The sequence below is a fragment of the Cebus imitator genome, unplaced genomic scaffold, assembly GCF_001604975.1.
Source record: "Cebus imitator isolate Cc_AM_T3 unplaced genomic scaffold, Cebus_imitator-1.0 Scaffold181, whole genome shotgun sequence".
Lineage (NCBI taxonomy): Eukaryota > Metazoa > Chordata > Mammalia > Primates > Cebidae > Cebus > Cebus imitator.
In genome coordinates, this window is record NW_016107496.1 from 40,612 (window position 1) to 57,536 (window position 16,925).

General features: G+C 42.7%; 1 protein-coding gene and 1 pseudogene across 1 annotated transcript in view; both read left to right on the forward strand.

Annotated features, from left to right (window-relative positions):
* Positions 1–16,925, forward strand: part of CPM (carboxypeptidase M) — a 47,323-nt gene that overhangs the window by 9,357 nt on the left and 21,041 nt on the right. Inside the window, exons 3-5 of the mRNA XM_017545680.2 lie at positions 13,453–13,625; positions 15,068–15,252; positions 15,978–16,148. Of these exons, the coding sequence (XP_017401169.2) occupies positions 13,453–13,625; positions 15,068–15,252; positions 15,978–16,148 (529 nt within the window). The remainder of the gene's footprint in view (positions 1–13,452; positions 13,626–15,067; positions 15,253–15,977; positions 16,149–16,925) is intronic.
* Positions 3,175–3,492, forward strand: LOC108316013 (annotated as a pseudogene).

Here is a 16,925-nt window from a genome sequence, read left to right on the forward strand (position 1 = left end):
TTTAGTAGAGACGGGGTTTCACCATTTTGGCCAGGCTGGTCTTGAACCCCTGACTTCAGGTGATCCACCTGCCTCAGCCTCCCAAAGTGCTGGAATTACAGGTGTCAGCCACCGCGCCAGGCTCAGAATGCATTTGTAACAAGAGACATATGGCATTCATTGTCTTTAGTAGTTTATTTATTGAATTATTGGCATTTCGGAGATTTCATCCTGCTACTCTGAAATTAGTCCTCAGAACTGAAACTTCCAAAGATAAGCAAGAGTGCTTTCCCTTACCTACCCCCGAATTTGCTTATTCTTTCCATGCACTTTCCTACATTTCTGGCGTCTTGCTCTCTGGGTAGCTGGCGTATCCCTTCAAAGCAGGGCTTGCTCGTTCACTCTGATTCTTTGAGAAATGCTGAGGCCCGAGACTAGACAGTGGGGGAAAGTCCCAGTGTATTTTGGGGTGGGAATTTGAAGCACTATTACTCCCTTATGTGTCCCAGCTCGTGGCAATGTTTGGGGGCTCTATGGGGCTAGGAAGAAATTTATTTTTCTGAATTTGAGACCTTATCTCTTCTGCCCTCCCCATGCCTCCAGGAGCTGGAGAAAGTGATGGCTTAACATTGGAGCAGAAAAGTCCTTCTAAATACAGGATTTAACAACCCATTTTTCCCCCCAGAGATCTTTTGAAATTGAAAGCTTTTTTTTTTTTTTTTTTGAGACAGAGTCTCGCTCTGTTGCCAGGCTGGAGTGCAGTGGTACAATCTTGGCTCACTGCAACCTCCACCTCCAGGGTTCAAGCAATTCTCCTGCCTCAGCCTCCTAAGTAGCTGAGACTACAGGCATCCACCACCACACCCAGCTAATTTTTGTATTTTTAATAGAGACGGGATTTCTTCATGTTGGCCAGGATGGTCTCAATCTCTTGACCTCGTGATCTACTCACCTCAGCCTCCCAAAATGCTGGGTAGACAGGTGTGAGCCATTTTGCCCAGACAAAAGATTTTTAAGAAGCAACAGAGCTAACATTTTAGGGCAGTGGCTCTTAACTGTTTTGGGATGTATTCCTTGCTATTCTGGTATAAATTTGATCTCTGACTTCAGGATCTGTGGATCATCTAGGAGTTTATGGACCTTAGACGGAGAATTCCAGCAGGGAACACGCACACACTGAGTGGCAGTGTGAACAGAACTGACCTCACTATTTTCAAAATGGGACCCCATTCTGACTGTGTGTGTATGTTTGTGTTTGTGTGTGTTTGTGTACGTGTGTTTCCACACCTGATACCTTGGCTAGATGACAGGGAACATCAGCAGCATCAGGGAGACTCAGTTCTGTTGATGACACCTACCAATTTCCCCCATGTATTTTTATTTTACCCATTTATGCCTTGTTTTAGAGTTGGGTCTTTTTTAAATCAGAAATTTTCTGGTGGCCAAAAAGCATATGAAAAAATCCCCAACAACACTAATCATCAGAGAAATGCAAATCAAAACCACAATGAGATATCATGTCACACCAGTTAGAATGGCTATTATTAAAAAGTCAAAAAATAACAGATGCTGATGAGGCTGCAGGGAAAAAGGGATTGCTTATACACTGCTGGTGGGAATGTGTAAATTAGGTTAACCACTGTGGAAAGCAGTGTGGCAATTTCTCAAAGAACTTAAGACAGACCTACCATTCAACCCAGCAATCCCGATATATACCCAAAGGAATATAAATTGTTCTGCCATAAAGACACATGCACACATATGTTCACTGCAGCACTATTCACAATAGCAGAGACCTAGGGTTAGTCTAGATGCCCATCAACGGTAGACTGGATAAAGAAAATGCGGTACATGTACATCATTGAATGCTATGCAGCCGTAAAAAAAGAACAAGATCGTGCACCTTTGACCTTATCCTAAGCAAACTAATACAGGAAAAGAAAATCAAATACTGCATGTTCTCACTTATAAGTGGGAGCTAAACATTGAATACACATGGGCATAAAGAAAGGAACAATAGTCACCAGCACCTACTTGAGGGTGGAGGGTGGAAGGAGGGTGAGGATCAAAAACCTACCTATTAGTTACTATGCTTACTACCTGAGTGATGAAATAATTCATACACCAAATCTCCACAACACTCAATTTATCTATAGAGCCAATCTGCACATGTACCTCTGAAACTAAAAGTTAAAAAAAAGCAAAAATTATTACAAAATCAACATATGCTCATGTAAGAAAAAGTATAAACAAAAAAGAAAGCCTTATATACTGACCTTCCCAAAATTAATGCTCTTAATATTTCCAGATATATGTGTGCGCATGCACTTTTACTAAAACAGACTATGCTATTTGCAACATTTTTAAAGTTAGTACTAGCTACCTTTTTGTACCAATAAATCTTTATCCTATCTTTATCTTATCTCCCACTTTCTAGTTTCTCTTATTGTCCTCAAATGTCTCTAAAATTACCCAAATCAGGATCCAGTCCTGGCCCATGCATCACATTTAGTGGATATGTTGGATCTCTTGGGTCTCATTTAATCTAGTATCTTTTTATTATGACACCAGACTTGATGAAGATCTCAATCAGTTGTCTGCCCTGTCGAATGCCACATATTCTTGATTTTTTGTTTGCTTCTTTATAGTATCATTGCAGTTGTACCTCTAGTCCCCGTCTTTACTTCAAACTGGAAATTAAATGTAAAGGTTTGCTGAATTTAGGCAAAAATTTTTGGCTAATACACACCTTTTCTTTTTTTTTTTTTTTTTTGAGACAGTTTCACCCTTGTTACCCAGGCTGGAGTGCAATGGCGCGATCTCGGCTCACCGCAACCTCCGCCTCCTGGGTTCAGGCAATTCTCCTGCCTCAGCCTCCTGAGTAGCTGGGACTACAGGCACGCGCCACCATGCCCAGCTAATTTTTTGTAGTTTTAGTAGAGACGGGGTTTCACCATGTTGACCAGGATGGTCTCGATCTCTTGACTTCGTGATCCACCCGCCTCGGCCTCCCAAAGTGCTGGGATTACAGGCGTGAGCCACCGCGCCCGGCCTACACATCTCAAGAGTTGTGGGTGTGACCCGGAAGCACTCACCGAGCGCCCCCCCCCGCCTTGTCGCCGATTTCTCTGCCAGGTGACACGTGGCTTCCTTTTTCTACTCGTGCGGTGTGGTGGCAGGAGGCGTGGCCTCGAGATGCAGAACAAGGCCACAGAGTTCGTGGACCTGTATGTGCGTGTGCCGCCCCGGAAGTGCTCCACTAGCAACCGCATCATCAGTGCCAGGGACCATGCATCCATCCAGATGAACGTGGTGGAGGTTGACAAGGTCACAGACAGGTTTAACAGCCAGTTTAAAACTTAAGCTATCTGCGGGGCCATACGTAGGATGGGTGAGTCAGATGATTCCATTCTCCCATTGGCCAAGGCTGATGGCATCATCTCAAAGAACTTTTGACTGGAGAGAATGGCGGTTGTGGAGTATTTGTCATAAATAAACAGTGAAACCTAAAAAAAAAAATAAAAAGAGTTGTGAAGATAGGTTCATTTGATTGATGCTGAGGGTTCAGGCTAACTCACCTGGCTATGTTCAGGAATCCCAAAAGTAAGCTTTGGATAGCAAAATCAACTTAAAATGGCCCATTTTCAGCCAAGTATTGTTACAAAAGAAGTGAGGTTAAAGCCACTCCTGATTTTCCATGAACTTGACGTGTTCTCTTATTCTTGCAAAGGTCATTGTTCTACTAGGGGCATAGCTCTTACTGTAGATGTTTTTCTTGTCTCAGTGACCTTCCGTTGTCTCACATGCTTTCTATGCCACAGGCTCACTATGCCACATTAATCAGACTGGCAAGTTGCCTCTTCAAACAGTGCTTTACAAGAAAATAATAACAATAGCTTACATTTGTTGAGCACAGACTGCAGTAAGTGCTTCGTAGGCCTTGTTTCTTTTGATCACCTCTGCAGAAGGCATGTTTATTAGTTCCGTGTACCAAGAAGGGGGTCCAGGTTTGTGCTTGGTCACCAGCTGTGGGGAACCCAGAGCCTGAGCACTGAGCCTTGTCCAGCTACGGACCCACTCCTTTACTCTCTCTTCTCTGTTTTTAAAATGTTCTGTTTCATGGTTTTAGTTATTAAGTATAGGTCTGTGATCTATCTCAATTTCATTTAGATGGATACTAAGTTGTCCCAGCAACATTTAGGGAGAGGATTTGGGCTAGTTGATTATGTAAAAGAGTAGCAAGCCCTTAGAGGGCAACACTGGAATAAATATCTTCCAGTCGCCTGCCTGTCCCTTTCTTTCCCCTACTCTTCACTTCTCTCTCCTTGACTGCTGGGAGCTAACAGACAAAGCACTTATGGTGAGCCTTTATCACCTGTGTTTATGCTGTTTTCAGAGCAGCATGGGAGAAACGTTTCTGGGGTTCTTTCTCATTTTAATAAGACTAGGAGGTGTTTTTCTGGCTCACCCAGGCACACACATTGTTTGCACACATATTGGCATGTTGGATTGAAGCCTCAATTCTAGGTTTAATTTGCACAAGCTCCTAACTGGCATCACTTGACATACTACCGTTTCAACTTTTTTTCTTTTCTTTTTTTAAATTGGAGGGGTTGACTCCAGTGCAGGCTAAATGGGTTTCTCTACCATTCCCTTATGCCACAGATATTCAGATTACCTGGGGATGAGATCCCTGTCTCCTCAGCTTCTCCCACACCTCATTCTGCTCCTGGCTTGCTGTGTAGTAAACTATAACCAATACTCTAAAATCAGAGCTATACTGAAAACTGGGACCATGCCCTGAAACCAGAAGCATCTAACATCCTCAGCCTAAATGTGGATGCAGAAGAGAAGCCTAGGAAAATCTTCTCCAGCCCTCTACACTCTGTTTTGTGCCTGTCTTCTATCCTATATTTTTTAAATTGTGTAGAAAAAAACATACTTCTCTTGGGTAATCTCTAGGTTGGTAAAACATCTCTAATTCCTCTCAAGTGGAAATATTGAAGCAAGGCATGACTGTGTACTTAAAGAATTGGGTGCCCAGGCCAGGCATGGTGCCTCACGCTCATAATCCCATCACTTTGGAAGGTCAAGCTGGGGAGATTGCTTGAGGCCAGGAGTTCAAGACCAGCCTGGGAAACGTACTAAGACCTTGTCTCTAAAAAAAAATTTAAAAATTAGCCGAGTGTGGTGGTGCATACTTGGAGCCCCAGCTACTCAGGAGGCTGAGGTGGAAGGATTACTTGAGCCTGGGAGGTCAAGGCTGCAGTGGGCCGTGATCACACCACACTGTACTTCACCTGGGTTGACAGAGCAAGACCCTGCCTTTAAAAAAAAAAAATTTAGTGCTTAGAGTTTTAAGCTAACACTAGTAACACTAAGCAAATTTAGGTCAGAGCCTGGGTTCAAACCCAGGTTTCCTTGACCTCAGGGTCAATGGTATTAATTACTGTACTGTAGGAGTAACTATTGAATATGTTTGTTAAGTAATTTAACTAAAAAGCAATTATTTTTTATTTGAGAATTGGGGTCTCGCTCTGTAACCCAGGCTAGAATGCATTGGTGTGATCATGGCTCACTGTAACCTCAAACACGTTGGGTCCAAGCAATCCTCCTGCCTCAGCCTCCCATGTAGCTAGGTCTAGAGGTGTGTGCAACCACACCAGGCTAAGTTTTTTATATTTTGCAGAGAGAGGATCTCACAGTGTTGCCCAGGCTGTTCTCAAACTCCTGGCCTCAAGTGATTTTCCGGCCTTGGCCTCCCAAAGCGTTGGGATTACAGGCTTGAGCCACTGTGTCCAGCCTAAATAGCACTTCTGCTTTTTTGAGGAGGCAGGGGGTAGGAATTTTTCTAAGCTTTCATTTCTTAAAGATCAGTGAATTATTTTTACTATGATAGACTTGATATAGGTTTTTCTAACTGCCCTACAGTTTGATTTTGCCTGCTGCCCAGATAGAGCAGATTTATCAAGACAGGGGAATTGCAAGAGAGAGTTTAATTCATGCACAGCCAGCTGAACAAGGACTCTGAAGTCTTATTACTTAAATCAGTCTCCCCAAAAATTCAGAGACTGGGAGTTTTTAAGGATAATTTGGTGGGTAGGGGGAGAGGCAGGGGGGAGTGGTGATTGGTCAGGTCTGAGACGAAATCATAGGGCGTCAAAACTGTCCTCCCGCGCTGCGTCAATTCCTGGGTGGGGGCCGCAAGGCCAGATGAGCCAGTTTATCACTGTGGGTGGCACCAGCAGATCCATCCAGTGTAGGGTCTAAAAATATCTTAGGTTTTACAATACTGATGTTATCCCTCAGAGCAATTGGGAAGGTTTGGAATCTTATGACCCCTGGCTGCATGACATCATTCCATAATTTCTAATCTTGTGGCTAATTTGTTAGCCCTACATTCAGGAAAGGGCTATTATCATCTTTGTTTCAAAGTTAAACTATGACTGTATTAGTTCAGCCTATGCCCAGGAATGAACAAGGACAACTTGAAGGTTAGAACAAGATGGAGTTGGTTTCATCAGATCTCTTTCATTGCCATAGTTTTCTCACTGTTACAATTTTTGCAAAGGCAGTTTCATTTTTGAACAATTCACATCACATTTAGAATTTTATGATTGTGGCATTGGTTTATAGTTTATTGTATTCCAGAAATACAGGTCGAAAAGAAAAAACATTTCCTCAATAATAGTGGCCATATTAGGCCGAGTGCGGTGGCTCACACCTGTAATCCCAGCCCTTTGGGAGGCTGAGGCAGGTGGATCACGAGGTCAGGCGTTTGAGACCAGCCTGGCTAAGATGGTGAAATCCCGTCTCTACTAAAAATACAAAAATTAGCCGGGTACAGTGGTGGGTGCCCGTAATCCCAGCTACTCGGAAGGCTGAGGCAGGAGAATCGCTTGAACCTGGGAGGCAGAGGTTGCAGTGAGCCAACATCACGCCGCTGCATTCTCGTCTGGGCAACAGAACAACAGTCCATCCCCAAAACAATATATATATAGTGGCCACATTTTTCAACCTAAAAATAAAGAGATAAAGGATAAATGATTTTCACACACCTTCTAGGTATAAGAGACAGTTTATGAGATGTAGTTTCCATGTCTAATTGTTTTACTTAGGGGGCATTTTAATGGTTTACACAGACAGTTGGACACAATATCTGAAATTGTGGCCATCCAGGAAAATCTGGGATGTATAGTCAGCATGCAGTAGGGGTTCCCAACTAATCATTAAACCAAAAACACAACATTCAACCTTGTCTTTCTAAATGCCACTTCCCAAGTTCCTTTTCTACCACTATCCCAGGTGATAGCAAAATGTCCTCAGTTATGCTATGTGGCTTTGCATAATTAAATTCTTTCTTTTTAGGTGTAGGCAGAGCCCATTGTTTTCCAGGTGAAGTGTCTAATTCATTTTAAGCATGTTTTAAATTCATTAATTTTTGGTGAGGCTGGGCTAGGGTGACCAGATATCCTGTGTCCCTGTCATGAGCAGAATTGTTAGCCTGTACCTCTATAAAATTTGTTCACTATTTTAAAATCCTTCAGATAAAATAACTTGATCATTTGTACATCTTCCCTTACCAAGCACCTTAAGTCCTCATGTTTTCAGAAAGTTCTTTATCAGAATAGTCTTGATCTTATAATGAACTGTGAACCATAGTTTATTAGCAATTATTTATTGAATACAGGCTATACCAGGAGCTGGACAAGCTATACCAAGAACATAGGGATACAGAGAAAAACCATGAGGATCCCTGACTTCAGGGCTTCAGTGGTAGAATTGGGGAAGCAGGGGTCAGTCAGGATCAGCCAAGTGATTGTCACATGTGTGCATTAAATAGCACAGGTGTCATGGTGAACCCAGACTTGGGAGGCCAAGAAAAGTATGCTAGATAAATGTCATGTTTAGACTGATATTTGAAGAAGAAGAATTAGCTGGCAGGTCAGACAAATGACTTAAATCTGTGACACACACACCACTGTGGAGCCCCACAGCCCAGTGATGTTCCCCCAAGAAGCTGCATCACAGGGTAGCATTGCAAAAACAGATTCCATCGTTAGGATAGCTGAAGTCTCTCTCTCTCTCTCTCGCTCTCTCTCTCTCTCTCCCCCTCTCTCTCTCTTTCACACACACACACACACACACACACACACACACACACACCACTGCCCTGGTTGTGGATTTTCCTGCAAAATATTTTTTTCTATTTTTTATAAACATTCTGTGAAGAACTAGAACACTCATTTTTATCTGTGTGGCAAATTCCAACTTGGCTGAATTGAACTACAGCTGATAGAGAATAAATTTTCTGCTTTCTGGGTCATTGCCAGTTTAACCACCAGATGGAGGAGATGGAGTAAGAGGCTCCAGAGGCCCGTGTGTCCATCAGGCCCCAGGCTCTTCATGAGGGCTTCTCCCTTAAGTCTGTGCTCTCACAGGAAGGAAGCCAGCATGCTGGGTGAAAGGCCGCCTGGGCTTTTGGAGACTCTTTTGACCACATTCTTCTTTTAAAATTTGGACTCTCCGAGGTTTCCTGTCAAAGACTTAATTTTCAGCAAAGTGAGGTTTATACATAAAACATGAATGAGTGTTTGAGACATTTATACTAAGGTTGGGAAGAATTAATTTGAATGATATTTGGCATAAATCTGCTGTTACAGAGGCAGCAAAAGATGGCGCAAAAAGAAAGGAGGATTTTGTTTGACTGCTTCTGAAATTCCATCTGTTTACCTCAGCATTTAAAGAATTATCTGATCCTTAGTTGGTTCTTTATCGTATTTTCAAGGTTTTTATTTACCTCTGCAGTTAGGAACTTGTGATTTTTTGTGGAATATTGAGACACACAGAAAATACTTTGGGTACATACTTGTTTCCCTGAAAGAATCATGATTTTATTATTTTTGTAAAAATGACACAGGTTTTCTTTAATTTAAAAAGAATAAGAGGAAATAAAAATCATTCAGAATACTCTACCCAGAAATAGCCATCATGAATATCTGTCAGACATCACTCTAGACATTTATATATTTCTGTAGTAAGAGAATGAGTGGAATTAAAAATATATAAAATAAAATGTGTCATATGTTACATGAAATTTGATTTTATTTGAATTAACAGAAGAATAAAACTGAAGTGAAACTAAAATAATTGGTGAACTTGATACTTTCTCAAAATAAATTATCAGATTTTTCTAAAGTTAAGAAAAAAGATTATGAAAAACTTTGAAATTGTAGTCATTTTATAAGTATATATATTTTAACTTTTGATAGTATTTTATGACCCCTTACTATGAAAAATGAAGTCGTTAACACTTTGAAAATTTCTCCCTCAACATTTTTTTTTTTTTTTTTTAGGCAGAGTCCTGCTCTGTTGCCCAGGCTGGAGTGCAGTGGAACAATCTGGACTCACTGCAACCTCCACCTCCCAGGTTCAAGCAATTCCACTGCCTCAGCCTCCTGAGTAGCTGGGACTACAGGTACCTGCAACCATGCCTGGCTAATTTTTGTATTTTTAGTAGACACTGGGTTTCAGCATGTTGGCAAGGCTGGTTTCAAACTCCTGACCTCAGGTGATCTGCCCACCTCAGCCTCCCAAAGTTCTGGGATTACAGACGTGAGCCACCGTGCCTGGCCTCAACTTTCATATTTGGTTCTGTACCCATACCCAAGATTGCTTAATGTAATTCTGTATCTAACAGAATACCAACTCAACCTAGCCTCCTAATCATGGCTTGTTTCCGCTTCCTTTTCACTTTCCTTTGGTTGGATGAATTTCATTTCCAACTTACATCTTGACTGCATGCTGGAGAATGTATGGTTCAGATAGCCAAGAGAGAAATTCACATTTAAAGTCACACGGGAATTCTGATATCACGTCCTCTCTGTTCTTGACTTGGGTCTCAGATAGGCCAGAGATTTTTACCAGTTGAACCACACTGTGGCCCCTAACCAGCACTGAGACATTTGACAAACTGCAGGACTCCTGGTCACTTCCTCCTCACCTTCCTGTACCTATTTCTCCCCAAACCCATCTGTGAAAGCTCCTTAAACCAATTACCCTTTTCACATTTTTTTTTCTGAGATGCAGTCTCACTGTCACCCAAGCTGGAGTACAGCAGTGCAATCTCAGCTCACTGCAACCTCTGCCTCCCAGGTTCAAGTAATTCTTGTTCCTCAGCTTCCTGAGTAGCCAGGATTACAGGTGGACACCACCACGCCCAGCCAATTTTTGTATTTTTTTTTTTTTTTTGAGACAGAGTCTCACTCTGTCACCAGGCGCCAGGCTGGAGTGCAGTGGCACGATCTCAGCTCACTGCAACCTCCGCCTCCCAGGTTCAAGCAATTCTCCTGCCTCAGCCTCCCGAGTAGCTGGGACTACAGGCACACGCCACCACACCCAGCTAATTTTTGTGTTTTTAGTAGAGACAGTTTTTCACCATGTTGTCCAGGCTGGTCTCGAACTCCTTACCTCAGGTGATCCAGCCACCTCAGCCTCCCAAAATGCTGTGATTACAGGCATGAGCCATCGTGCCTGTCCCCTTTTCACATTGAAAGTTACAGTCACAGTTTTATGTTACCAGCTCCTCCCCACTGGCTTTAGGGCAGGTCATAAGTAGCTTGTTGAGGTTACTTCCAAAGGTGCTTAAGAACCTATTATATCTTACAATTGGAACCCAGCGTGGGGCATGAGTGACTTTTTTTCTTATTAGCTTGTAAGGGCTTTTTCCCGTGACAATTTGGACTGTCAAAAATCTGACAGGGCCCACTGGCTCACACCTGTCATCCCAGCACTTTGGGAGGCCGAGGCTGGCAGATCACCTGAGGTCAGGAGTTTGAGACCAGCCTGGCCAGCATGGTGAAATCCCATCTCTACTAAAAATATAAAAATGAGCCGGGCATGTGGTGGGCACTTGTAATCTCAGCTACTCGGGAGGGTGAGGCAGGAGAATTGCTTGAACCAGAGAGACAGAGGTTGCAGTGAGCTGACACGGTGCTACTGCACTCCAGACAGGGTGACAGAGTGAGACTCTGCCTCAAAATTTTAAAAAATCAAGGTAGTAGAAGAGAAAGATAAAAAACGAGTATGAAAAATAGTTGAAGTCAGAATTGGATATCAGTAACTCTAAATTTTATGGTTCTCTATGAAACTGTAATTCATACATCCCAAAATCTCTTTCTTTTCTCTTCTATTTATTTATTTATTTATTTATTTATTTATTTTGAGATGGAGTCTCACTCTGTCACCCATGCTGGAATGCAGTGGTGCGATCTCAGATCACTGCTGCCTCAACCTCCTGGGAAGTGCAAGTGATCCTCCCACCTCAGCCTCCTGAGTAGCTGGGGCCACAGGTGCGCACCACCATGCCTGGCTATTTTTTTATTTTATGTAAAGATGGCATCTCCCTACATTGCCCAGGCTGGTTTTTGAACTCCTGGGCTCCAGTGAGCCACCTGTCTTTGCCTCCAAAAGTGCTGGCTGGGATTACAGGCATGAGCCACTGCCCCAGCCCCAAATTTTCTTATTCCCAATTTTAATTACTCTCTGTTCATTAGGATAATAAGGTTTTTTTTTTAATGTGGTCTCTTTATGTGCCAGTGAGGGAATCAAGTGAGGAGTTATCATCCAAGGATCACTTGTCCTTTGTCACAATGTTGAAGTCCTACAGTCAGTCTTGACTGGAAATTCTTCTGAGGCTCCATGAATGTCCCTGCAGCACTCTCCTGATTTACTCACCTGCTGCCCTGAGTTCTCCTTTACTAACCCTCAACAACATCTGCCCTTCTGAAGCAGATTCCTTGAACCTAGAATGACAGGGAGAACTCGATGTAGTCTAAGCAGAAAGGCTGAAATGTACATTATTTTTTTTCAATAAGAAAAATAAGGAATCTCTCTCCTGGGGAGGAATTATAAAGCAAGATCTCTCACAGGCCTTCAGTTTCCCTGTCCTTATTGATATGTAAGCTAATTTTAGGTGGATATGCTGGTTTTTAACATTTTAATAGTCATGCTTTTGTTTAATGTATATGAGAAATATATATCTAGAAAAGTAGAAATGATATAAAGTTTCATTTTAAGGTAAGCAAAAAGTGAACCAGTAATCCCAGCACTTTGGGAGGCTAAGGTGGATGGATAAGATCAGGAGATCAATACCATCCTGGCCAACATGGTGAAACCCCATCTCTACTGAAAATACAAAAATTAGCTGGGCATGGTGGCACATGCCTGTAGTCCCAGCTACTCAGGAGGCTGAGACAGGAGAATCGCTTGATCCCAGGAGGCAGAGTTTGCAGGGAGCCAAGATCACACCACTGCACTGCAGCCTGGGACAGAGTGAGACTTATTTAAAAAAAAAAAAATGCATAGTAAAACATAGTATATGGATAATATGCAGGTATGGGAAAGAATTATGAGGATGATATACAAATGACTAAAGTTTTAGAAACATGAGAATTGTAGAAATCAGAAATACATAGATATGACTAAAATTGCACAGATGTGCAATAGGAGAACCAGGAAATAGGCAAATTAAAAATCTGAAACCTATTTAAATTATGCTTGTTACAAACTTGGATTTTTCCCTATTAAAATCTGTAGTCTGATATAATAGTGCATATCTGTAGTCCCAGCTACTTGGGATGCTACGGTGGGGGGATCACTCGAGCTCAGGAGTTAGCAGCCAGCCTGAACAACACAGTGAGACCCTGTCTTTAAAAAAAAATCTGCAATGCAATGGTTCTGTTATCCACCATTACATACATGAGAAGCTTCATATGTACCATGCATTCTCATGGAAATACATGATTCCTGTGCTTTTCTGTAACGCCACCTCTTTCTCTACCACTCCAGAGGATACATTGGAAGGCAAGCAAATGAAAAATGTTATAATAGGAAGCATTATTCCAGCTGAGCACAGTGGCTCAACGCTGTAATCCCAGCACTTTGGGAGGCCAAGGCAGGTGGATCACTTGAGGTCAGGAATTTGAGATCAGCCTGGCCAACATAGTGAAACCCTATCTCTTCTAAAAATACGAAAATTACCTGGGCGTGGTGGCACATGCCTGTAATCCCAGCTATTCAGGAAGCTGAGGCAGGAGAATCATTTGAACCCAGGAGGCAGAGGTTGCAGTGAGCCAAGATCGTGCCACTGTCTCCAGCCTGGGCAACTGAGACTGTCTTAAAAGAAGAAGAAGAAGACGCATTATTACTACATGAATTCATTTTTGCAGTGTGTAAACTATTTACAAATAGGTACTTTAACTCTTAATAACAGTCTCAGCACACCCCATGACTGATCGCCACCTTATTGCACTTGTCACGGCATAAGCGTGCCTGAGAAACAGTGGTCTTACAAACTAGTTTGGGTCTGAGATGTCATGTGTGCAGACCCCTGTTGGGGAATTTGCACGGTAGGGACTGCTTTCCTTGTTGCCTCTGACCTAATAATGTCCTCTTTTCTCTGTACACATACAGACTGTTGGGCGGGAACTGCTGCTCCATCTGATCGACCACCTCGTAACCAGTGATGGCAAAGACCCTGAAATCACAAATCTGATCAATAATACCCGGATACACATCATGCCTTCCATGAACCCAGATGGATTTGAAGCTGTCAAAAAGCCTGACTGTTATTACAGCATCGGAAGGTAAAGAGGGGCTGGCCTATCTTTATTTCAAAACGAAACAACACAACACAAAAGCTCCCGCCAGGCACCTGTTGGCCTTGGCAAGAGGAGTGTGTCCTGGTGACAGCCCTCAGAGCCAGTGTCCTGTCACTGACATGCCAAAGCTCAAGGCTCCTCAGGGCTGTGTCCAGCTTTCAGGATGAAATGCGACTCAGGCTACTTTGCACAGGTGCCCACCCAGCCTCTCCATCTTCACTTGCCACTCCCTCGCCCTCCCCTGCCTCCGCCCCTCTGTCCCTCCTTCCTGTCCTGGAACTACCAGTGCTTTCTCACCTCAGTGTTTTACACACACCATTTCCTCCCACTGCCTAAATAGCATTTCCTCCGAGACTCTTTCTCCCCGATCTGTTATGCACTAGATGCCCTGGTAAACTCTCAGACCACCTGGAACTTTACTTTCAGAGCACAACTTTTAATATCTAATTTCTTGCTTCATGTCTGTCTCCCCACTACACTGCAGGCTACCTGAAGGTAGGAATCCTGTCCATTATGTTCATCGTTGTTAGATCCCCAATGCCTGACAGAGTACCGAGGCCCTTGGTAATGACTGGCTGATTTATTAAGCCAATAGTCCAAGAACTAACCATAACCAAGACCAGGTCTTGAAGGAGCTCTGATTTAAACAGTTTAGTTTGTTTAAATTCCAAACCTTTGGAGGTTTAGAATTTCTCAGATGTTTAGTATACATTTATATTTATGCAATTTATAAATCTATGTGCTTTACCAAAGCTGAACAAAATCTCACCACTTCATTCCCTCCAATTTTAAGTTATTCTAGCATATCCAAACATGGCCATTCCACTTTTCACAAATGCATGTGTATAAAGTAATGTGTTTACTGTTTCTGTTATCAGTTGCTACATAACAAACCACCCCAAAATTAGTGAATTAAAGCAACAGCCTTTTTATTTACTATTGATTCTGTAAGTCAGGAATTTGTGCAGGGCAGAGCAGGGATGGCTACTCTCCATGCCACAGGTCTGGGGCTCAGCTCTGGTCTTTCTGAGACAATTGACCTGGAGCCGTGTGTTTGGAGTCTCAGCTCTGGCTGTCACCTGGGCTCCTCGTTTCTCCACATGGACTCTCCACGTGGCTACCATAGGGGTCTCAGAGTCCTAAAAGGGAGAATCTAAGAGCAGAAGTCCCAAAATATAAACACTTATAAAACCTCTGCCTGAATCACAATAGCTAGTGTCTCGTTAGCGAGAGCACGTCATGAGGGAGGGGATGCCATGTGGTGTGAGTGCCAAGTGTGGGTCATGGCAGGACACCAGGGCAGCAATCGCCACACCCACACTCACATTTGGAAAGACACCTGGAGCCTAAAGCATAGGGCCAGATGCTGTAAGAATCCACTCCCTCATGCCCTATCAATAAGCCCTCAAATATTCTTTCTTTTAAAGGGAAAATTACAACCAGTATGACTTGAATCGAAATTTCCCCGATGCTTTTGAATATAATAATGTCTCAAGGCAGCCTGAAACTGAGGCAGTCATGAAGTGGCTGAACACGGAGACATTTGTCCTCTCTGCAAACCTCCACGGTGGTGCCCTTGTGGCCAGTTACCCATTTGATAATGGTGTTCAAGGTAAGCAGGTGCGGGCCCGGTTCTGGCTTCATAAGTCCAGAGTGGGACTGAAAACTCTCTCTCTCTGCATGGGGATGAACTCTCCCTTCCCCACTCAACTTCTCCAACAGGGTGAAAACAGCTTCCTGTTCCCAACCCTAGCCATCCTTCTTGTGATTCTTCAATAGCAGATGGGCAGTGTGGCTGAACTGACAACCCACAGTGGACATGCATCAGTGAAATAATGAAATTTAGATTCTAGAAAATAGGATATAAACAGTCAGATTGATTCTCTGACAAGAGACAACATGGCTAAAATAACATAAAACTGGAACAACTCACGCTTTTTTGCTAATCATGTGAACAATAATTGTTGACTCTTCTTAAAACTCTGTAATATGAGGACCCAAAATATTATAATAACTTTATTTCATCCCTCTGATACCTAAGGAAACTGTCCTTTCCTCCAGAAATTAGCAAGAGTAATTGAGAGAACATTGAATTTTTAAGTTGATTTAGGAGTTTGGATTTGTATCTGACTTACTTGGGGGCCATCACCTTGCATATGTTTATTATAAAGTAGAAAGAAGAATAGAGGAAGCATTCATGGAGGTGGATGGAGGATTTCTCTCTAGGGAAATTGGAGCATCTGTGTGTCATGTGATTATGTATTTGCTAATGTGGTATTTGTGTTTCCTCTTACTCTAAAGTCAGTTTAAAGGTCTTGGCTCATCTTTTAAATGCAGCAACTGGGGCATTATACTCCCGAAGCTTAACTCCTGATGATGATGTTTTTCAATATCTTGCACATACCTATGCTTCAAGAAATCCCAACATGAAGAAAGGAGATGAGTGTAAAAGCAAAATGAACTTTCCGAATGGTGTTACAAATGGCTATTCTTGGTATCCACTCCAAGGTGAGTTTCTCTTCATTTCTCTCATTTCTTCTTTTTTTTTTTTTTTTTTTTTTGTGAGATGGAGTCTCGCTCTGTCACCCATTCACCCTTTGCCTTCACCCAGAAGTGCTGCTGGTTTATTTTGATCCAGCAGTGGTTAAAACAACTTTAGGTACAATAGGCCCTTCATTGTGTCCTTATCAGCTAGTATCATAGGAGTAGTGGAGGTGACTGATGGTTTGAGAGGTGCTCAGACATGTTCCTTATACCAAGGGCCTCCCTCATTCATTCAGATACTTATTCTGCATCTTCCTACTGTGAGCCAGGAACTGTACCAAGAAAGATGAACAAGACACACAGCTCACCCTGGAGTTGAATAGGGGAGACGGACATGCAAATAAGTAATTGTGATAGCAGTGTAATTAGAATAACAACAGATTTAGAAAAGGCTCAGTGTACCCCAAGGGTGTACAAAGCCAGAACACAGTAGGGAGTAGTGAAGACTTTGGAGAAATGTAATGCTGACATGCCATCTAACAGGGACAGCTGCTACTAGATCTAGCTAATTATTGTCATGCAACCATGGGGAACCAATACTGCCAGATCCTGCAGTTTGTAAAAAGAAGCTGGATTTGTACATGAAGTACCATGGTTTTAAAGCCATTTTGCAGGCTCAACAAAGGAGCTCTTCAGACAGGATACAGCGGGAGGAAGGCCCCCAGTTCTCCATCAGAATAAGATGGCCAGGTAGGGGACAGGATGAGATTGCAATGTAGGCAACATGGAAGGAGAGGTATT